This window comes from Geotrypetes seraphini, chromosome 3 (assembly GCF_902459505.1).
Source record: "Geotrypetes seraphini chromosome 3, aGeoSer1.1, whole genome shotgun sequence".
Classification (NCBI taxonomy): domain Eukaryota; kingdom Metazoa; phylum Chordata; class Amphibia; order Gymnophiona; family Dermophiidae; genus Geotrypetes; species Geotrypetes seraphini.
In genome coordinates this window covers 176,441,277-176,462,717 of record NC_047086.1, presented here as the reverse complement: position 1 = coordinate 176,462,717, position 21,441 = coordinate 176,441,277, and the positions used below count along the sequence as shown (strand labels likewise).

Sequence of the window (21,441 nt, the reverse complement as noted above, 5' to 3'; positions counted from 1 at the left end):
TGCTGGAGTGCACACATGGCTCTTGGGATACTGGAACGTGCACATATACACACAGTGACGTAGTAAGGGGGGGCGGGGGGTGGTCCACCCTGGGCGCCATCTTCGTGGTGATGCCGGCATCCGTTTTCCTCTCCACCCCCCCTCTTGTTCCTTCCTCACCCCCCCTCCCTACCACTATGTGCATGCTACTTCTCTTACTCTGTACCTCATTAATGTTTGTGGCACGAGCAACCTGCTACTCGCACCAACATCGGCTTTTTCTATGATGTCACTTCCTGGACCCGTGCCTAGGAAGTGATGTCAGAGGAAGAGCCGACGCTGGCACGAGCAGAATGTTGGGGTTGCTGCTCATGCCGCAAACGTTAACAAGGTATGGGGGAAGGGCGTGTGTGGCAGGAGGGAGCAGGGAAGGAGTGGATGGGGGGTGGGGGGTGGGAAAAAAGCATGGGGGAGGGGGTGCCACTGCATCGGATGCCTTTCACCCTTGCTACACCACTGCACAAACACACACACACACATGGGGTGGTGACACAGCTGGACTATGTGGGAGCATAGAGAGGGGCTTGAGAGAAGGGGGTTCAGTGAAAGAAGAGAATGGGCATTAATAAGAAGAAACAGAGCGTACAAAGAAATGGGATGCCTCCACCACCCTATCTCATTACTCAGAAATAGAGTGGTGGGGGCATCCTGGCTACGTTGTCCAGCAATAATCTGGGATTACGTTGAAACCTCTTTTGCCAGGTAGCCTTCAATTAAAAATTAGTGAATGTTGCCGCTCTAGAGCAGTGGTTCCCAATCCTGTCCTGGAGGACCACCAGGCCAGTCGGGTTTTTGGGATAGCCCTAATGAATATGCATAGAGCAGATTTGCATGCCTGTCACTTCCATTATATGCAAATCTCTCTCATGCATATTCATTAGGGCTAGCCTGAAAACCCGATTGGCCTGCTGGTCCTCTAGGACAGGGTTGGAACCACTGCTCTAGAGCATGACTAAGCAGTCTTGTTAGTAGTGGTGGTGCTCAAAGCTTCCTTAGTATTTATTTATTTATCTTTATAGTACACTGAGATCAAACTTTGTTACCAGGGTCCATTTTCTCAGCAGGAATTAATTGCAGTCCTCTCCTCTCATTGTCAGAAATTACTCTGGGCCTCCCAACATGCCGAGGATGTGCCCATGATTAATTTTGATTACCATCAGTTTGTGAAAGGCGGGAAGATAGAGAAGCTTGAGAACCTCCTGAAACCACAGTTGAAGCTGCACTTGGATGAGTTTGGGGTGTTCGTGAGAGGAGAGAATGTAAGTTCACGGTGAGTCTAACCTCTTCTGTATAATTTTTTTAAAATTTTTTTTCTGTCCCAGACAGAAAGAGATGTTCAAACAGTTCTCTTATATGGTTGACAGTGGGCTTTTCTCACGTGCATGATATGTCAACAAGTTTCAGAAGTGATCGCTCTCACAGCTGATAGTCCATAGTGGAGTCCATGTTAAGAGGAGCAAACGGGCTTCTGTCCTAAGTGAATGAATAGTCTTCCTTATTGATTGGCCCAGCCTTGAAGGACAAGCTGAGCTTAACCTAGCTTTTCCCCAATGCATGAAAGGAAATGTAGTATATAGTTTATTCATTTGCATCCCGCTTTATATAAAGCGGGTCACAACAAATAAATACACAATAGTAAACAACGCACACACAATAAATGAGTCACAAATAATATTAAAAACATGTAAGCGACCAGCACTCAAATATGCAACGGAACACTCGGTTCTCATACTTCTTCTTGCAGAATAAATACCTCTTTAGTAATCTCTTAAAATTATTCAGGTTTTCCTGCTGGCGTATATACATCAGAATCTCATTCCATTCTCAAGGGCTTATACAAGAAAACATACTTGCCTTAGACACCTTCAGCCTCAATTCCTTGACTGCTGGAATATGTAGGTCAGCACGATCCACAGAATGCAGCTTTTGAAGCACAATACTATCCACTAGGCACTTAGGTGCTAATCCATTCACACAAAGATAGACCATCAGCAAGTTTATAACGTAACCTGTACTCCAATTTAAACCAATACAATGTAGTTCTAATTTCTCTGTTGAATTTCTTAAAATATGCAGGACTTCATTTTCATGCATGCAATAGGGTAGACCGAGGTCAGGCTCTGCATGTCCCCTTCAAGGCTGTGCCAATCAACAAGCATTCACCTAAGACAGCAGCTTTTTGGGGCAGCCATAAAGGAAAGCAGTAGGTACTGATAGCCAAACAAACTCAAAGAGCCATCAGCACCTGCTTTTAGCCTACATTTTTCTAGGATGTTTGTGTATTAATCATTGAGTGTAATTATCAAAATCTTAGGGACTCCCACCCTTGCACCAGCTCTGGTCCTCCTGACACGGAATTGCATGCGCTCCCCCTATATCTGATCACAACTATCATTTAACATGATTATTAAAGTTAGGTTTTGCCTTTCAGTGAGTTTACTATTCATTTTGCTTCATATTTATTTCATTTATTCATTCAATTTTCTAGACTGTTCTCCGAAGAGAGCTCAGAACGGTTTACATTAAATTATTCAGATACTCAAGCATTTTTCCCTATCTGTCCCAGTGGGCTCACAATCTATCTAATATATCTGGGGAAATGGGGAGATTAAGTGACTTGCCCAGGGTCACAAGGAACAATGTTGGTTTGAACCTATGACATCATAAAGAGGATAATTTTATGGCAGGGGACAAAGGGACCGACGTCGGTCTACAAATTGAAGGGGGTAATATTTTCTCCTTAGAGTCTGGGAAAATCAAATAACTTTAACCAAAACAGCAGAAACCCAGAACTCTATTGACAGAAACAATTATATACCACTCAAAAAAGGGGCTATATAAATTTCTTCAAAAAGTAAATGCTCAGAGACATGGAGACCATGCAGAAAAACTACATATAGGGTCTCACCATCCGATCACTGCAAACTTTTGAACAAGTGAAAATAGCAACTTCTTAATAGCAAGGATCTAAATAATTCCAGTTTCAGTAAAGCTATAACATCATATGATGAGTTATCTGAAAAAATATTGAAGGGTCCCGACATGGGTCATGTTTCATGAACTGCTTCAGGGAACCCCACTTATTGGATTTTAAAAACAGGTAATGATTCCGCTAGAAGCTCAAAACTTGCAAATTTTTGCAATGAAGACAAAACGCGATGAAGATTTGACCGCCAATAATAATAATAATAATTTTATTTTGTATACCGCCAAACCCAGGGATTTCTAGGCGGTTCACAGCAGTTAGATGAAATACAAACAATGCAATTGAAATAAAATATATCAACAATGCGATCATAGAAGTCAAACTAGTTATATGTCTACAATTTAAGTGAAGAAAAAAAATACATACAAGCCATAAGGAGGGAGCAACAATCTTAAAAGAATGAGAGGAGATAGTAATGAAGTACATTAAGGATTCGGTCTGTTGAATAATTGAATTTTAATCTGCTTTCTAAAATTGAGATATGAAGAGGCATCAAGCACAAGTTAGGCGAGCCATGAATTTAGTTTAGCCACCTGAAGAGAGAAAGTTCTTTCGAAGAATCTTTTAAGATGACATGATTTTAGTGAGGGAAAAGCAAACAGATGTATTCTGTGGGAGCTCTTATTGTTGTAACTCAGGTTGATGTGAGGTTAAAGATAATCCAATCATGTGTCAATCAGCATCGGTGCCCTCTAGTGCACCCATCACACCCACGCCAGCCTTGGATGTCGATGGGCATACCTAGATGCTTCCGTAGGTGTGAGTCTGACATCTATATTGTAGTCATCCTTCAAAAATGTGCATCCCGATTGGCTGGTGAGACGGTGGTAGCACATCTACCACTGCCTACAATTGTGATGTTGTTTGGAGAATCAGCCCCCATAAGAACATAAGAATAGCCTTACTGGGTCAGACCAATGGTCCATGAAGCCCAGTAGCCTGCTCTCATGGTGGCCAATCCAGGTCACTAGTACTTGGCCAAAAGCCAAGGTGTAGCAATATTCCATGCTACTGATAACAGGGCAAGCAGTGGCTTCCCTCCATGTCTTCCTCAATAACAGACTATGAACTTTTCCTCCAGGAAATTGTCCAGACCTTTCTTAAAACCAGCTACGCTCTCCGCTCTTACACAGCCTCTGACAACGTGTTCCAGAGCTTAACTATTCTCTGAATGAAAAAATATTTCCTCCAATTGGTTTTAAAAGTATTTCCTTGTAACTTCATTGAGTGTCCCCATGTGTATATGACAGACTTCTAGTCATTTATACGTGCTTACTGCGTAACTTTAGGCAGCTCATCAAAGATTTAGCCCCTAAAAAGCCATTAGAAATTAAGACTCCTGTTTTCAAAATATTGGCAAGTGATGTATCCACTTTTTTCACTGAGTTCCATTAATGTAAGTTCACCGGGTAAGTCCCTCTTAGCTAATGTAATCTAATCTTCTATTTGTGCGTCGCTCATACCTATACAGGCTCAAGGCGACTGTAAAGAGAGGCAAGAGGGGAGAGGATGGGGAGGGAGGGAGGGAGAGAGGAGAGGTGGGTAGGTAGGAGAGAGGAAAGGGTAAAGGAGATTAGGTGTCGAACAGATGGGTTTTCAGTTTTCTTCGGAAGATGATGTGGCAAAGTTCAGTTTTGGTCCTTTCTGTAAGGCCATTCCAAGTTTTTACTCCTAGAAAGATAAGCATGGAGTGGAAAACTTGTTTGTAGTGAAGATCTTTTGTGGATGGGAGATTTAGTAGCATCCGATTTAGGGTTCTGCGAGAAGTAGACCATGCTATTGAGAAGAACTGGATGAGTGGGGCCACAGAGTTTCCATAAAGTATGCGGTGAATGATGCAAGATATTTTGAATGTTATTCGTGATGGGATGAGTAGCCAGTGTAGTTGTTTGATGAAGGTTGTGACTGAGTCGTATTTTCTCAAGTTGAAGATGAGTCTTATGGCAGTATTTTGGATGAATTGCATTTTGTGAATTAGAGTAGTGTTGATTCCCATGCAGATGGAGTTGCAGTATTACAGTTGTGGTAGGATCATCAGCTGTACGATTAAGGCAAAGTGGTGTAGAGGGACTTCTTTCAGAGACTAGATATTTGAGATTCCATGGTAAGAGTGGAGTCCAATATTCAACCTAGGATTTTGGAGGATTCGTCAATGGAGAGGGTTTCACTTGATCGAAGGGTAATGCTTGTTGGTGCCATTTGCTGGGTCGTATGGAAGTATAGAACTTTGGTTTTAGTTGTGTTTAGTTTCAGTTTGTTGGTTGTTGACCAATTTTGGATTTTTTTCTATATTGTGTGAGATTTTGTTGGATAAGTCTGATTGATTTTTGGTTGTGGGAATAAGGAGAAAAGTGTCATCTGCATAGGACATTATGCTTTTGTCTTCGAATTTGATGATACCTAGAGAGCTCATCAAGAGATTGAATAGAATGGGGGAGAGTGGGCAGCCTTGTGGCACACCACAGAAGGCTTTCCAGGGGTTGGAGGTCTCTCCATTCTTATTGACGATATATTCTCTGTTTTGTAGGAACTCTGAGAACCATTTTAGCACTGTGCCTGTTATGCCTATTTTTGATAGTTTTATTAGTAGTAGATGGTAGTCAACTGAATCAAAGGCTGCTGAAATATCAAATTGGAGGAGTATTGCTTGGCGTCCTGTGCTGAGTAGTTGTTTGGTTTTTGTGATTAAGGTGAGGAGCAGGAGCTCTGTGCTGTGTTGTTGGCAGAATCCGAATTGGGACGGGTGGAGGTATGAGTGTTGCTCCATGTAATTTGTGAGTTCTTTACTCACGTGGGTCTCTGATTTATGCCGGCGATAGGCCTATAATTTTAAGCTGAAGAGAGATCTGTACCCTTCTCCTCTTCTGCCAACTCCTGACCCCGTCCCTTCTGTCTTGCTGCTTCATATGCCTGGAACAGACTGCCTGAGTCAATATGTCAAGCTCCGTCTCTAGCAGTATTCAAATCCAAGCTAAAAGCCCACATTTTTAAAAGGCTGCCTTCAACACCTCTTACTCACCTTAAAATACCTATATCCAGCCTATCATTTTCTCTGCAAGAAACTCCCCAACCCCTATGAGTCCCATTTGTTCTGTCTTGTCTGTCCTAATTAGACTGTAAGCTTTTCTGAGCAGGAATCATCTATACAGGAGTGTCAAAGTCCCTCCTCGAGGGCCGCAATCCAGTTGGGTTTTCAGGATTTCCCCAATAAATATGCATGAGATCTATTTGAATGCACTACTTTCATTGTATGCTAATAGATCTCATGCATATTCATTGGGGAAATCCTGACAACCCGACTGGATTGCGGCCCTTAAGGAGGGACTTTGACACCCCTGGTCTATTACATGTTGAATGTACAGTGTTGCATATGCCTTTCAGCGCTATAGAAATGATGATAGTAGTAGTAGTAGTCAGTGGCATAGTAAGAGGGATGCAGGGGGGACAGTCTGCCCCGGGCGCGGTCTTCCTCGGGGTGCTGGCACCTCTCCTGCTCTCCGCCCCCCTTCTCGCTCCTCCCCCTGCCACGTGCCACCCCCTTCCCTCGTACCTTTTTCACTTTGGAACACGCAGCCACAAACTTACTGCCCATGTTTGCTTTGGCGGTCTCTCTGACATCACTTCCGGGACTTGCACCTAAGAAGTGATGTCAGAGAAAGCGCCAAAGCCAACGCGGGCAGCAAGTTTGTGACTGCTCATGCCAAAAATAAAAAGGTACGGGGAAGGGGGCGCACATGCGGCAGGGAGAGCGGGGGAGAGGGGCACCACCACCCCGGGCACCACTCACCCTTGCTACACCAGTGGTAGTAGTAAGTTGAGGCTTTATCCTTTTCCTTTTTTTTTTTTTTTTTGATACTTAAATTTTTATTGAAAATTTTAGAGTCAAAAATAAAACATCCACATCAACAGATTATAAATGCAACCGAGCACCTTAATCAACTAGTGCAACATTAGTAAAAACATACAATCGGTGCAATTTTCACTCCTAGCCATCCCTCCCAACCCTCTCCGCCCCACAAATATAATATCCAGAAACATATACCCACTAAATACCACCCTACCTCCCCCACCCACTAGCAGACTGATAGAAGAGCAGACCCTTGGGAACCCATTAAAGGGAATCCAGAATGGCTCCTACTTTGAGCCAAGTAGATATATAGGGTACATACGTGAAACGATGTTTTGCCACTGCCATCTCCATCCTCCCCAGGGACAACAAGTGGGTAAGCCAATCCGCCTGTGATGGGGCCACCTGATTTTTCAGCCAAAAAGCACTATAAGATTAGCACCAGCTAGTGGTAACCTAGATAAATAGAAGGGAGCCTCAGAGATCTTGAAATCTGGTAAAAAAAATTACCAAAATTCCAGATCAGATAAAATCTCAATCATTGGCTCTACCTTGTAGGTATAAAGAACAATTGTAAATTTTTTAAATTTTTAAAAAAATTTTTTGTAAACTTTTCTATTCAATTTTTATAAACAGATAGTGCTGTAACTTTCAAAAGGCACTTATCTTAATCTGGATGAATCAGGGATACTGCATTGTGAAACCCAACGGGGCCGCCGTTTCACCCAAGTCGGCTTTGTCAGGGGTTTAGAAATATTGCAGTACGGAATGCGACTTTAATCGTACTGCAATATTTCTAAATCCCTGACGAAGCCGACTTGGGTGAAACGGCGGCCCCGTCGGGTTTCACAATGCAGTATCCCTGATTCATCCAGATTAAGATAAGTGCCTTTTGAAAGTTACAGCACTATCTGTTTATAAAAATTGAATAGAAAAGTTTACAAAAATTTTTTTAAAATATTTAAAAAATTTACAATTGTTCTTTATACCTACAAGGTAGAGCCAATGATTGAGATTTTATCTGATCTGGAATCTTGATAATTTTTTACCAGATTTCAGGATCTCTGAGGCTCCTTTCTATTTATCTAGGTGCTAATCTTATGGTGCTTTTTGGCTAAGACTGCTTTACTTAGACACCATTTTTGTATTTGCATTGTTGGTATTGCCACCTGATTTTTCCATTGATTAGCTATTAAACATTTTGCTGCCGCCATCCCCAAGCGGAGCAGCCAAGTTTGCCATGTATGTTCCTGAATATTGGCCAAGCCTAGCAAACAATTCTGAGGTGTCACCCCCCACAGGGATCCCAATAAGGGCAGTCAGGTTTTGCACCACATCATTCCAAAATGGGTGTATAATTAAACAATCCCACTAAATATGTAAGAAAGACCCCCACAGTTGTTCCACACCTCCAACAGCGATCAGACACCCCAGGGAACATTCTATGCAGCCGCTCCGCTTTATCCTTTTCCTAATGGACCGTTTGGTCTTCTAGAAGCAGTGGTGCCTGATGAGGTAATTCCCTCCCTAAAAGTTATTAATACTCAAAGAAATGAAATATTCACAATTTATGCTCTGCAGCTATGGAATACTTTACCCTCTTATCTTAGAGAAGAACAAAAGCTCGATCGCTTTAAAAACAGCTTAAAGTCTTTTTTATGTAAAGATGCTTTTCACACTTAAGTATCAAATGTATGATACTTCTTTTTAAAGAAATATACAACTCAGGAGACATCAGAGATTCCCCCCTGTCAATCCTATATGCGCTTCCCTAGACTCCTTTCTTTACTATAACTATTGTAGTTTAACCCCTTTCCCTGTTGTATCATGTTGATTCTTGTATGGTTTGATATGTACTGTACTCTTATTTTATAATAATGTATCTCGTTTTAAAGTGTACATCGCTTAGAAGTATTATAAGCGATATAATCAAATTTTAAATAAACCTGAAACCTGCTATGATTAGATTTCTCAGGATAAAGTCCCCTTGTATAGGCAGTGCTACTGAAGTAATCCAAGCTGTTGGGAGTTTCCTTTAATAACCATTCTGCCTCTTTTGTGTCCCTGCAGCTCCCAGAAAGGTACCTTCCGAATGAATTGTCTCGACTGCTTGAACCGTACTAACAGCATCCAGTCCTACATTGCTCTTGAGGTAAATGCTTTGATGGCCCCATCTGTTAGCAGTACTACTCTGGGATTGTAGACATCTGGTGAGAGGGGCAGGAGTCAGGGTAGCTGCCTTATCCCTCAGATGGGGATGCTTGAGGATAAGGGGAACTACTTTGATAAAAGTTACTTTATGATCTGTTCACTAACACTCACTGCTTATTAACTAGCATGGATTTAAATAAATTTACTTATAGTGCTCAGTATTTATTCTCCTGCACTTTTGTATTCTGGATGTATCATGTAAGGATTGAATCTGTCTGCTTTTGTTCCTACTTTGTTTTAATATTTTATGTATGTAACTTTTTGTAAACTGTCTTAGGGGAAAAAAACGGTATAGAAATCTTAAAAATAAATAAATTGTCCTCCAAAACACCTTCATGGAAATGGAAGTTTTTTGCACAGTGTATCATGATCTGATTGTGATGCATTCTATAAATTTCCTGCAGGTTCTGCAAGATCAGCTGGAAAGTATGGAAGTGACTGACAAGAAGTCTGTACTGCAACGGTTTGAGGAGGCCTACAGGGCCATGTGGTCTTTAAATGCACACAATCTCAGCAGGGTTTTTACAGGAAGCCGGGCCCTGGAAGGGAAAGCTAAGGTATAGAGTCTGACAGAGCTATAAAGCTTTGGGATTTTTTTTGATTATTTATTGAAAGTTTTTGCATTCTTTCTCTTACATTCCATAAGTAGTTCTGTGTGATTGCATGGGCCATGTGTATCTCATTTGCACATGGTAGGTGGTCACAGAACTAACAGAAGTACAATTCAGGAAGCAGGTGAAAGCCTGGCTCTTCCCCAGCCTTTAATACATAGGGTGATTGACTATGCGTACACTCATTGTGCACTAGGACTAGCTTGCTTCACACACTGTAACTCTTGGGTTTAGCCAGACTCTGTTCCACCTGTCTTGTCCCCATCTAATATCTGCACTTGGCCCCTCGACTATATGATAAGCATCATATCCACATTATTTGAATGATCTAATGCAATGGTCTCAAACTCAAACCCTTTGCAGGGCCACATTTTGGATTTGAAGGTACTTGGAGGACCGCAGAAAAAGTAATTAATGTCTTGTTAAAAAAATGACAATTTCCCCCTAGCCTCCCGGTCTTAGTTTCAGCTAATTACCACAACCTGCAGAGAGGATCGTTGGTGCTGTAGCGTTCCCTCTGCCGCGGTCCCACTCCTCTTCTGACGTCAGGGGCAGGATCGCGGCAGAGGGAATGTGCTGCTGAGGATGACGGCAGCCTGCAAGGATCGCTACACCACCAGCAATCCTCTCTGCAGGCTTCGATAATTATCTGAAGGTAAGAGTGGAAGGCCAGGGGGGAAGTCGGAGGACGCTGCAAAGAGCAGGCAGCACTAGTACAGACCGTGGGCCGCAGAATAGTACCTGGAGGGCCACATGTGGTCCCTGGGCTGCTTTATGTTTACAGTGCCACCTTTCCCTCCTGCAATCTGTGCAAAACTCTGCTGCACAACTCATCTTCTACCAATCTTGCTATGCTCATGTCACCCCTCTCCTTAAATCATTTCACTGGTTCCCTATCCGCCTTCGCATACAGTTCAAGCTCCTATTGCTAACCTACAAGTGTGTTTATTCTGCTGCCCCTCAATATCTCTCTTCGCTTCTCTCTCCTTATACACCTCCCAGAGAACTCCATTCCTCAGATAAGTCACTCTTAACGCTACCCTTCTCCTCCACTGCCAACTCCAGACTTTGTTCCTTTCATCTAGCTGCCCCTATGCCTGGAATAAATTACCCGAGTTTGTCCGTCAAGCTCCTTCCCTTGTATAAAAGCAGACTGAAAACCCACCTCTTTGATATAAGCTTCAATCCATAATCCTACTTCCTGCTGCCCACCAACCAAGCCAGCCAATTAACCGTTCCCGCCCCTTAACTGTATTTATGACATCCTGTTTGTCTGTCTTGTCGAGCAGGGACTGTCTTCTTTGTGACTCTGTAAAGCTGCATATGTCTGGTAGAGCTAATAGTAGTAGTACCCTGCCTTGGATGAATCTTGTTATAAAAGCAGTTGATAAATCCCAAAATTAAATAAATTAGGAGATGACTTGTAGTCTATAATGCCACTTTCTCCAACTATCATGCATCTTGTTTCCGTGTTGAGAGGGTAGGATGGCTCACTGTAATCTCTAAGGCCCCCTTATACAAAGACACGCAACAAATGCTCTGACACCCGTTCAGTTCCTATTGGCTTCGGAGCATTTATCACACCGGTCAGTACTCCTGACTTTAGTAAAAGAGAGGGTAAGTTCCAGAACTCTAAACCTATTTGTTTTCCATTTCCTTGGCTTCACGTGAAATGGCTTCTGGTCATTGGGCCCACCGAGTGCCTGCAAATGTTTTGTTTTTTAATTCCCTCCCATCTATGATATTTCAATGATGCTCTAGAAAATCTCAGCACATTTGGGGAGTCTGATTAGGTTTATTGGACTAATAATCCTAAATAGGACCTGAACCATCCACTGGATTATTTTCACATGTTTCATTACCACTAGTAAGATCTGCTTTGCAGGTGTTTTCTTGTGTAAGTCTCTTGCATCAGTTTGAGCCTATAGGTGTTCTTAAGTATAAAATTTGTCGTGTATTTATCATTCGATATCAAGACTCAGTTTCAGGGATGTTATGTTTATTGCTTATTCTAACATTGGCCCAGTGAAAGGTTTTGTTACCTACATTGTTTTTGCTTTTCAAGAGTATCTGTCTAGAATAGGTGAAGGTAACCACAATCTTCAAGAGCCACAACCCAGACAGGATTTCAAGATTTTCATAATTATTATGCTTGAGATCTATTTGCTTACAATGAAAGCAGTACATGCAAATTATTCTCATTCAGATTCATTGTGGAAATCTTGAAAACCTGACTGGCTTCTGCCCTTGAGGGCAGTGATTGCCCACCCTTGGTCTACAAGCTTGGCAATCAAACAATTGAACCTTCCGTTCTTCTACTATGATGTCTTCTGTTTGCATTTTTCTGCCTGCCTGCTGGGTTGAGACTGAGATCTATACCCTGACAGATAGTGCAGGATGGTTGCATGTGCTGCACATGTGTATAACACCTGTTGATTTTCTGGCAATGCAGGTAGGGAAGCTGAAAGACGGAGCCCGCTCCATGTCCAGAACCATTCAGACAAACTTTTTTGATGGAATAAGGCAAGAAGCCATTGACCTGCTGCTAATGGGAGATTTCTACAGTGAAGAGTATGCAGACAAAGGACGAATGCTCCTTGACAGCACAGCACTTCTGGGTAAATAGAGCACTTCAGGTTTCCCTGTACACTGTCACTCCATCTGTACAGGCCGGTTGAATTTTTGGAGGTCAGTATTCAACAGTGACCAATCTGCTTAACTCTTAAGCAGATCTTCACCAGACTGATAGCACTTAAGATGGACTGCTCACCATGTGGGCCTAAACTTATCCAGATAAGGTAGGGTAGCTTTTGTGCCATCCTGTTTATCTGGATAAAATTAACCAGGTTGCATGAAATATCAGTGCTGTCTAGCTAACATTTGACCCTGCTCTGGAACACCCTCGCTCCTCCTCAATTTATGTGGATACATTGTAGCAGTACAAAATTTATATTCTTGTAAGTATTAAACATTTTGCAACAGCAAGTTAACCACATAAATTTTTAGTATTGGTCCCTTTGATGTCTGGGGGGGCAATCTTATAGTTGGGCACCTATTCCATAACAGCATCCGGCCTCCTAGATTCTTTTATAGAATACTTGCATAAATCTGCATTAGCATGCCCAAATGTAGGCATGGCCTGTTATACCAGACATCAGTGCTTCACCCACATGTGCATCCCCTTGCAGTTATCACAATAGCACTTATATGAGCCCTTATAGAATAGCATATGGGGAATCTATGTGTATAAGTGCTATTTAAATGCATTTACGAGTACATGATATACATAACTGCAGACTTGCAGTTAAAAAAATTACCTTTAAAATGTAATCCACGCACAAATTTAACTTGTCTGTGTATAGATTAGCATGGAGAACAATTGTTGAAAAGGCATGGCAAAACGGTTAAAAAGGTGACAGCAAAAGCTAGAAGGATGTGCATAGTTATTTTTAGCATTTATACGAGTACCACATATAGCCTAATTGGTTTACATTTAGGTACTCGGGCATTTTTTCCTTATCTGTCCCAGTGGGCTCACACTCTATCTAACATTCCTGGGGCAAAGGAGAGGAATGGCCAGTAGGAAAAAGGAGGTAAAGAAACCCCTGTGTAAGACTCTGGTGAGACCTAATTTAGAATATTGTGTACAATTCTGGAACTGTAGCTTCAAAAAGATAACAGGATGGAGTTGGTCTTGAGGAAGGCTACTAAAATGGTTGGTTTCTTCGTCCTAAGGCATATGGGGAAAGACTTAAAGATCTCAATATGTATACTGTACTTTGGAGGAAAGGCAAGAGAGAGGAGATAGATAGAGTTGTTTAAATACCTACATGGCATAAATAAGCATGAGGCGAGTCCTTTTCAATTGAAGGGTAATTCCAGAGTGAGAGAGTATGGGATGAAGTTAAGAGGTGATAGGCTCAGAAGTAATCTAAGGAAATACTTTTTTTCTTTTTACAGTAGAGGTGGTGGAGACAAAGACTGCGTCTGAATTCAAGAAAGCATGGGACAGACATGTAGGATCCCTTAGGGAGAGGAGGAGATTGTGGCTGGGCTATTTGGCCTTTATCTGCCGTCTTGATTCTATGCTTACGAGTACATTGGGCTCCTTATACAGAGCAGCATTCATACTTGCCAATGGGGGCATGATCCTGCTAGGGGGTTTTATCCATGTGTTTTCTAGTCATGAAGCATTTGGTTTCCTTTACGGAGTGAGAATCCATATGTAACGTAAAGGAATTATGGAGTGAAAAATATGGTACTTACCTACCACTGGGTCCTCCATAGCTGCAGCATCAGAGACAGTGCTAAAGACTGCCTCTCTAGCTGGCAGGACCTATCCTCTGCCATGTCCCGCCCAGTGTACAGTAACAATATATATACTTTATAGTATAAAACAATATGAAATTGGTGATGTTTTCTAATATTTTAATACAAATTATATGTGTTATTAACTTACCCCCTCTTTTACGAACGCATAACACGGGTTTTAGTGCCGGCCGCGGTGGTAACTGCTCCAACATTCATAGAATTCCTATGAACGTCAGAGCAGTTACCCCCTCTGCTGATGTTAAAAGCCGCACTATGCGTTCGTAAAAGAGGGGGTTAATGTAGAATTACTCTCATTAAAACAATTACTTAAATGGCACTTTGCAAATTCTGATATTATTTGCATCATGCTGTAGTTGCTGAGGTGCACTTGACGTGTAGCGCCTAAATTTGATTTTTGCTTATAAAATGAGGCAGAAAAGAACGTTTGCATGTATTTCTTATTGAACATTGTCCCTAGTGGTGATGAAGTAAGAGCAAAACCTGAGATTAGTTAGGGTAGAGATGGGCTTTGGAAAAGAATGGCGGGGGAGACTAAAGAGGAAATGCATGTCCCCAGTCCACCATGCCCCCCCCCATGGACTGCTGGCTATAACCCTAGTACAGGGGTAGGCAATTCCAGTCCTCGAGAGCCGGAGCCAGGTCAGGTTTTCAGGATATCCACAATAAATGTGCATGAGATCGATTTGCATCTCAAGGAGGCAGTGCATGCAAATCCATCTCATACATATTCATTGTGGATATCCTGAAAACCTGACCTGGCTCCGGCTCTCAAGGACTGGAATTGCCTACCCCTGCGCTAGTATGCACATGCTCTAAAGAGCAGGGGTCTCAAAGTCCCTCCTTGAGGGCTGCAATCCAGTCGGGTTTTCAGGATTTCCCCAATGAATATGCTTGAGATCTATGTGCATGCACTGCTTTCAATGCATATTCATTGGGAAAATCCTGAAACCCCGACTGGATTGCGGCCCTCGAGAAGGGACTTTGAGATCCCTGCTGTAGAGTAATTTTGTAAAAGCCCTTTTGCACATATAAAATGAAGTTTTAGGCACAGGAAAAGTTTATAAAATTACCATAATGACTAACTTCGCTCCCTGCTGACCCTTCTCACATTGAGGCGAGTCAACCATCCCAGGTTTAAATAGCTGCTCTCAAGTAAAATAAGCTCAATTTAAAACACAAAATTGACATTCCCACAATTCGGCACTCGCAGAGAGTTCAGGGATCGGTTTGATAGGACAGCCTATATCTAACTCCTCTGATGACATACCAAGCTCCGGTCCCCACGTACTTCACAACTCCATCCAAGACTTCCCCTCCAATATATTATGCAGATCCTTATGTAACTTTTGTGTTTAGTTTGGGGGGGGGGGTTAAGCCATCATCTGCATTATCCTTGGATATTCAAAGCTGAATCGTCTAAGCCAGTGGTATTCAACCCAGTCCTCAGGGACCACCTGGCCGGTCGGGTTTTCAAAATCTCTTGTCATCCATAGTCATTGTGGATATCCTGAAAACCCAACTGGCCAGGTGGTACCTGAGGACTGGGTTGAATACCACTGGTCTAAGCAACACTACATAAAGATAGGATTGAATTTTATGAGGTCCAATTTGGTTGCTTAACTTAAGCGGTTAACTGCTGAATAATTGGCACTTACCCACATAGGTCCAGCTCATGATAGCCCACAAGAAGAAGAAGGTGTTGATGCCCCTGTACAGGTCATTGGTAAGGCCCCACTTGGAGTATTGTGTTCAGTTTTGGAGACCGTATCTGGCGAAGGACATAAGAAGACTTAAGGCGGTCCAGAGGAGGGCGACAAAAATGATAGGAGGCTTGCGCCAGAAGACGTATGAGGAGAGACTGGAAGCCCTGAATATGTATACCCTAGAGGAAAAGAGAGACAGGGGAGATATGATTCAGACGTTCAAATACTTGAAGGGTATTAACGTAGAACAAAGTCTTTTCCAGAGAAAGGAAAATGGTAAAACCAGAGGACATAATTTGAGGTTGAGGGGTGGTAGATTCAGGGGCAATGTTAGGAAATTCTACTTTGCGGAGAGGGTAGTGGATGCCTGGAATGCGCTCCCGAGAGAGGTGGTGGAGAGTAAAACTATGACTGAGTTCAAAGAAGCGTGGGATGAACACAGAGGATTTAGAATCAGAAAATAATATTAAATATTGAACTAAGGTCAGTACTGGGCAGACTTGCACGGTCTGTGTCTGTGTATGGCCGTTTGGTGGAGGATGGGCTGGGGAGGGCTTCAATGGCTAGGAGGGTGTAGATGGGCTGGAGTAAGTCTTAACAGAGATTTCAGCAGTTGGAACCCAAGCACAGTACCGGGTAAAGCTTTGGATTCTTGCCCAGAAATAGCTAAGAAGAAAAAATTTAAAAATTTAAATTAAATCAGGTTGGGCAGACTGGATGGACCATTCGGGTCTTTATCTGCCATCATCTACTATGTTACTATGTAAAATAGCCAGCTTACAGTTTTGCAGTCTGTGGTGATAATTCACTGGCATTTACCAGTTAAATGCAGCTGAATATCAGTGCATAGCCCTGCATGAACGATTTATACTATTTGACAGACAGGTTTTCAGTGGTAAAATAATTCTTTCATTTCTTTACTGTCCTTATGAAATGGAGTTTTGCCTTTTAAATACCTATATATAGTATAATTTGAGTTTATGATTTTAAATGTAAACTGCTTGGATGGCTATGGCCCTTGAGCAGTATATCAAATTTTAATAAAACTTGATTTAATTGGCTTGGAGCTGTTTTCTGCTTTCTGTTCCCTGCACCAATTCTACAATGCTTTTTTAAAAATTCTCATACTGATGGAGTGTACACAAATTGAAATTTGGCTCTTTTTTTTGTTTTGTTTTTTTTGTGCACATCTTACAAAACAAACTTCCTTCTTTTTTCACTCCCTCAGTGTCCCCCAGTATTCTCCATGCTATGTCAGAGCGGCAGTTTGAATTCACCAATTTCAAACGGATTCGTGTGGCCATGGGGACCTGGAATGTTAATGGGGGCAAACAGTTTCGGAGTAATGTTCTTGGCACCAGCGAACTGACAGACTGGTTACTGGATTCTCCTCAGCTATCTGGGGTTGCTGAATTTCAGGGTAAGGGTTTGGGTGTTTTATCGTACCCATTTGAGTTTTGAAATTTGATATGAATGAATTGACCATGTCCTTTATCGGTTAAACTGTGAGAAAAGAGAGGCAAGTTTTGGGTTTGTTTGTTTTTTTAACATTTTTTAATTAGAATTTTAATACTGCGTATATAAACAGAACAAGTAAAACAGCTTAGACAAAAAGGATTGCAAACTAACAGCACAAATCTATTCCATACCCCAACCCCCCTCCCCTCCTCCCCTTACCCCGCTCTCACAGTCAGTACAAGGTAAGTGTCATGGACCCAGCAAAACCAATATAGCTTAACAGTTAAGAGCTGAACTTGTTCTCCAATACGTATATCTATCCCACACTTTATGGTATATTGACAAAGAGTTACGTCTGATAGCAGTGAGTTTAGGCATAAGTTGTAAATAATCCAATTTAGTACATCAAACCTGCATCCCTGATTGTTTCAAGCATGCCACCAGAAGCAATCTAGCAGCAGTGAAGATAAAAGCCGCCAATTTTTGTTCCGGTCTAGAAAAGCCTGGTAACAGTGAAGATAAAAGCCGCCAATTTTTATTCTGGTCTAGAAAAGCCTGGTAACAGTATGTTCAACAAACAACAGCCTGGAAGCAAGGGACAATGTTGGCACAAAACACGCACCACCAACTGACCCACCATATGCCAGTAAGACTGAATAGATGAACATTCCCACCACATATGTAAAAAATCTCCATTTACCCCACACCCCCGCCAGCAAAGGCCGAAAGTATCTTTAGCAAATCATTGGAGCTTTGTAGGGGTCAAGTACCACTGATAGTACATCTGGTACCCATTTTCAATAACCGTATATGATAGAGAGTTGAAACAAATTCTTATAGCATTGTCACCAAGCCCCCCTCTCCCCCCCATCCAACCCAATCTCTCTTTCCCAGGTTTGTCTAGGGATTCACAGGAGCCTCCCTTAGCAGTAAAACACAAAAAACAAGCAGGAATTTTACATAAAATTAATAGTTGAGGACACATCTGCATTCCTACTCACCTTGAGTCTGTTTTAGGCAGAATCACTTGCTAGTGTCCGGATAAAATTATGAATAAAGTAAAACCTGGTTCGATGACCCTTGCTGCTCTTCCCACAGATGACGAGAGCTGCCCTGTGGACATATTTGCTGTAGGCTTTGAGGAGATGGTGGAACTAAATGCGGGGAACATAGTCAGTGCCAGGTAAGTGAAAGATAGGCATTTCTACTTGCATGGCATTTTGGATTTGTTCAACAGACAAATGTGGGGGCAATTCTATACTTTGGCGTTAAGATGTAGATACCACAATCAGTGGTGTAGCAAGAGTGGGAGGCGCCCGGGATGGTGACATGCCCCTTCCACCCCCTTCTCCATGCCCAACCCCCGCCACATGCGTGTACCCCTTCCACTTCACCTGCACGAGCAGCATCGCCAACCTGCTGCTTGTGCAGGCCTCAGCTCTCCTCCTGATGTCACTTATAATAACATAAGAATAGCCTTACTGGGTCTGACCAATGGCCCATCAAGCTCAGTAGCCCGTTCTCACGGTGGCCAATCCAGGTCCCTAGTACTTGGCCAAAACCCAAGGTGTAGCAACATTCCATGCTACCAATGCAGGGCAAGCAGTGGCTTCCCCCATGTCTTTCACAATAACAGACTATGGACTTTTCCTCCAGGAAATTGTCCAAACCTTTCTTAAAACCAGCTACGCTATCCGCTCTTACCACATCCTCTGGCAACGTGTTCCAGAGCTTAACTATTCTCTGACTGAAAAATTTTTTCCTCCTATTGGTTTTAAAAGTATTTCCCTGTAACTTCATAGAGTGTCCCCTAGTCTTTTTATTTTTGACAGAGTGAAAAATCGATCCAGTTGTACCCATTCTACTCCACTCAGGGGTGACCAGAGGGAGGGCAGAGGCTGGCGCAAGCATCAGGTTGACGATGCTGCTCGCGCTGGCAAAGAGTTAAGAGATACGGGGTGGACGAGAGAAGGCACATACGCAGTGGGGGGAGAGACGTGGAAGAAGCAGTCTGCCCCACCCCCACTCACTATGCCACTGACAATGGAGTGTGCTTAGTACCAGTTTTATAGTGGCACTTAGTCTTGCTTAAGTCCTTAAAAAGTGCTAGCACAAACCCACTTTATTGTGCCAAAGGTTAGGTGCCATTGCTTATGCCAGGTCAGTGGCTGTGTAATATGCTAGCCTCATGTGGCAGGCTAGCCTGTACACTCAGGAAAGGTTGAGACCAGACACCAATTGATAACAAAACACTTTTTATTCTTTTAGTTTGCCTCACACTTTACAAACAGTTAGCTTGGCTTACCTCAGCCAAGCAGTTACAGGCATCAGTCCTTTTCCCACAGCTCTGCTCTCAGCTGATATCTAGGGAAAAATCAGGATTTCTTCTCCCTCGCTCAGGGACCTCCCTGAACTGATCCCAGGCTCAGGTATATACTATCCTCCCTTCCTGAGGACCACTCCGTGACTAAGCAAGACTGCTGAGCCCAGTGCGTCCTGGGAGCTGTAGTTTCCGCACCACTGGGCCAGCGCCCTCTACTGCCCAGTGATATAATGGCATCATTACTGAGGAAGAATCAATGACTGTCTTACAGGCTGATGTAAGTGAGATGCCTAGGTGTGCAAATCAGCGTGCACAGCTGATAGTATTCTATGAGATGTGTGTATTATTTGTCACACTCATTCTCGGCCACATGCATACCCCCTTGCAGCTATGTGATAGAACACTTAGGCACTACCTTATAAAATAACACCTAGGCTCTGATTCTATATAAGATGCCTAAAGTTTGGCACCTAGATCATACAATGTATGTAACAAATGTAAACACTATATCATGACATCTTTGAGACATAATAAAATTCAATCATGTGTAATCCTCTCATTTTACAGTGGAATTAAACGAACCTAATTAGAATGATTGATAGTTAAATGGAAAAGAAAAAGAAGGAATGCATCCCCTTTACAAGAGTCAACAAACCAGAAAAATAAAGGGAAAGGATCCACCCTGTAAAGAAAACTCATATTTTTTCAATGCACCCCCACATTTTCTTCTATCTTACAATGGCATTTCACCTTATTGCAGTTAATTTCTCCATCTGATAGATACAGCACAGTCCATAGTCTGTTATTGAGAAAGACAGTGTGCAAAAGGTATGTTAGCCTTTTTGACTATTTTCAACACAGGCACTTCTGCATGTTACACAGTAAATGATGGCAGGAAAAAACCCTCACAGTCTATCCAGTCTGCCCAACAAGGTGATCAGAGCCTTGCCCACCACTCTATGTAGGCCCAGGTCATCCATGTTTAAATGCTGGTTGTAGATTCTTTACCATGTAAACAATGATAGAGATGATAAGGGTACACTGTCAAAAGCACGCCAGACTTTGGAACGCTGACAATCTCGTGGCGACATTGTGCGCAAGACATATGTGCACTGCCACTTTTAAGACTTTCCGTTAGTGCTGTGAGGTAGTGGGGGGGGGAACCCCCCCACTACATTTACAAGTCCTCGCATTCCCATGGGGGGAACCCCCCCAAGTACACTGAAAACTCCCGCTTTCTTTTCTGTTTTTGCTGTTGGAGAGTGCGAGGACTTGTAAATGTTCTCCCCTCCCCCCCACAGCGCTAATGGAAAGGCTTAAAAGAGGCGGAAGTGGCAGTGTGCATATGTTCTGTGCGCAAATGTCGCCATGGGATTGTCGGCGTGCCAAAGTCCGGCGCATTTTTGACAGGTCACTGGTGATATATGTTATATTGCTGACAGTATTCAACTTACCAGTCAAGATGCCTTCCTTTTCCTCCTAAGCTGCACAGTTCCCCCCACTCAGAATGGTTTACATGAATTTATTCAAGTTCTTAAGCATTTTTCCCTGTCTGTCCCAGTAGGCTTTCAATCTATCTAATGTACCTGGGGCAATGGGGGGATTAAGTGACTTACTCAGGGTCACAAGGAGCAGCATGGGTTTGAACCCACAACCTCAGGGTGTTGAGGCTGTAGCTTTAACCATTGTGCCATACTCTCCCCCTGGGGTTGAAAAGAAAGTCTATGGGAGCTAGAAGAATGGCATATTTATATGGCCCATAAATTTGAATGGGAAGGAAAAGGAATTTAAAAAAACCAAAACGAATTGTATTGCCACTGTTATTTTGTTACATTTTTCATTTCATTTTCAAATGTACATACCTAATAAATACCTGGAGAAGGGATATAATCTTGAAGGATTTTGGTGCACAGAATAAGGTTGAATGGCAA

At 42.6% G+C, this 21,441-nt stretch overlaps 1 protein-coding gene across 2 annotated transcripts in view; it reads left to right on the top strand.

The window, feature by feature from the left end:
• SYNJ2 (synaptojanin 2) overlaps nt 1-21,441 on the top strand; it is a 201,616-nt gene that overhangs the window by 124,982 nt on the left and 55,193 nt on the right. For both annotated transcript variants that reach the window (XM_033937185.1, XM_033937184.1), the window contains exons 8-13: nt 1,137-1,309; nt 8,943-9,024; nt 9,488-9,640; nt 12,147-12,312; nt 16,958-17,149; nt 18,286-18,370. In XM_033937185.1, coding sequence (XP_033793076.1) covers nt 1,137-1,309; nt 8,943-9,024; nt 9,488-9,640; nt 12,147-12,312; nt 16,958-17,149; nt 18,286-18,370 — 851 coding nt within the window. The remainder of the gene's footprint in view (nt 1-1,136; nt 1,310-8,942; nt 9,025-9,487; nt 9,641-12,146; nt 12,313-16,957; nt 17,150-18,285; nt 18,371-21,441) is intronic.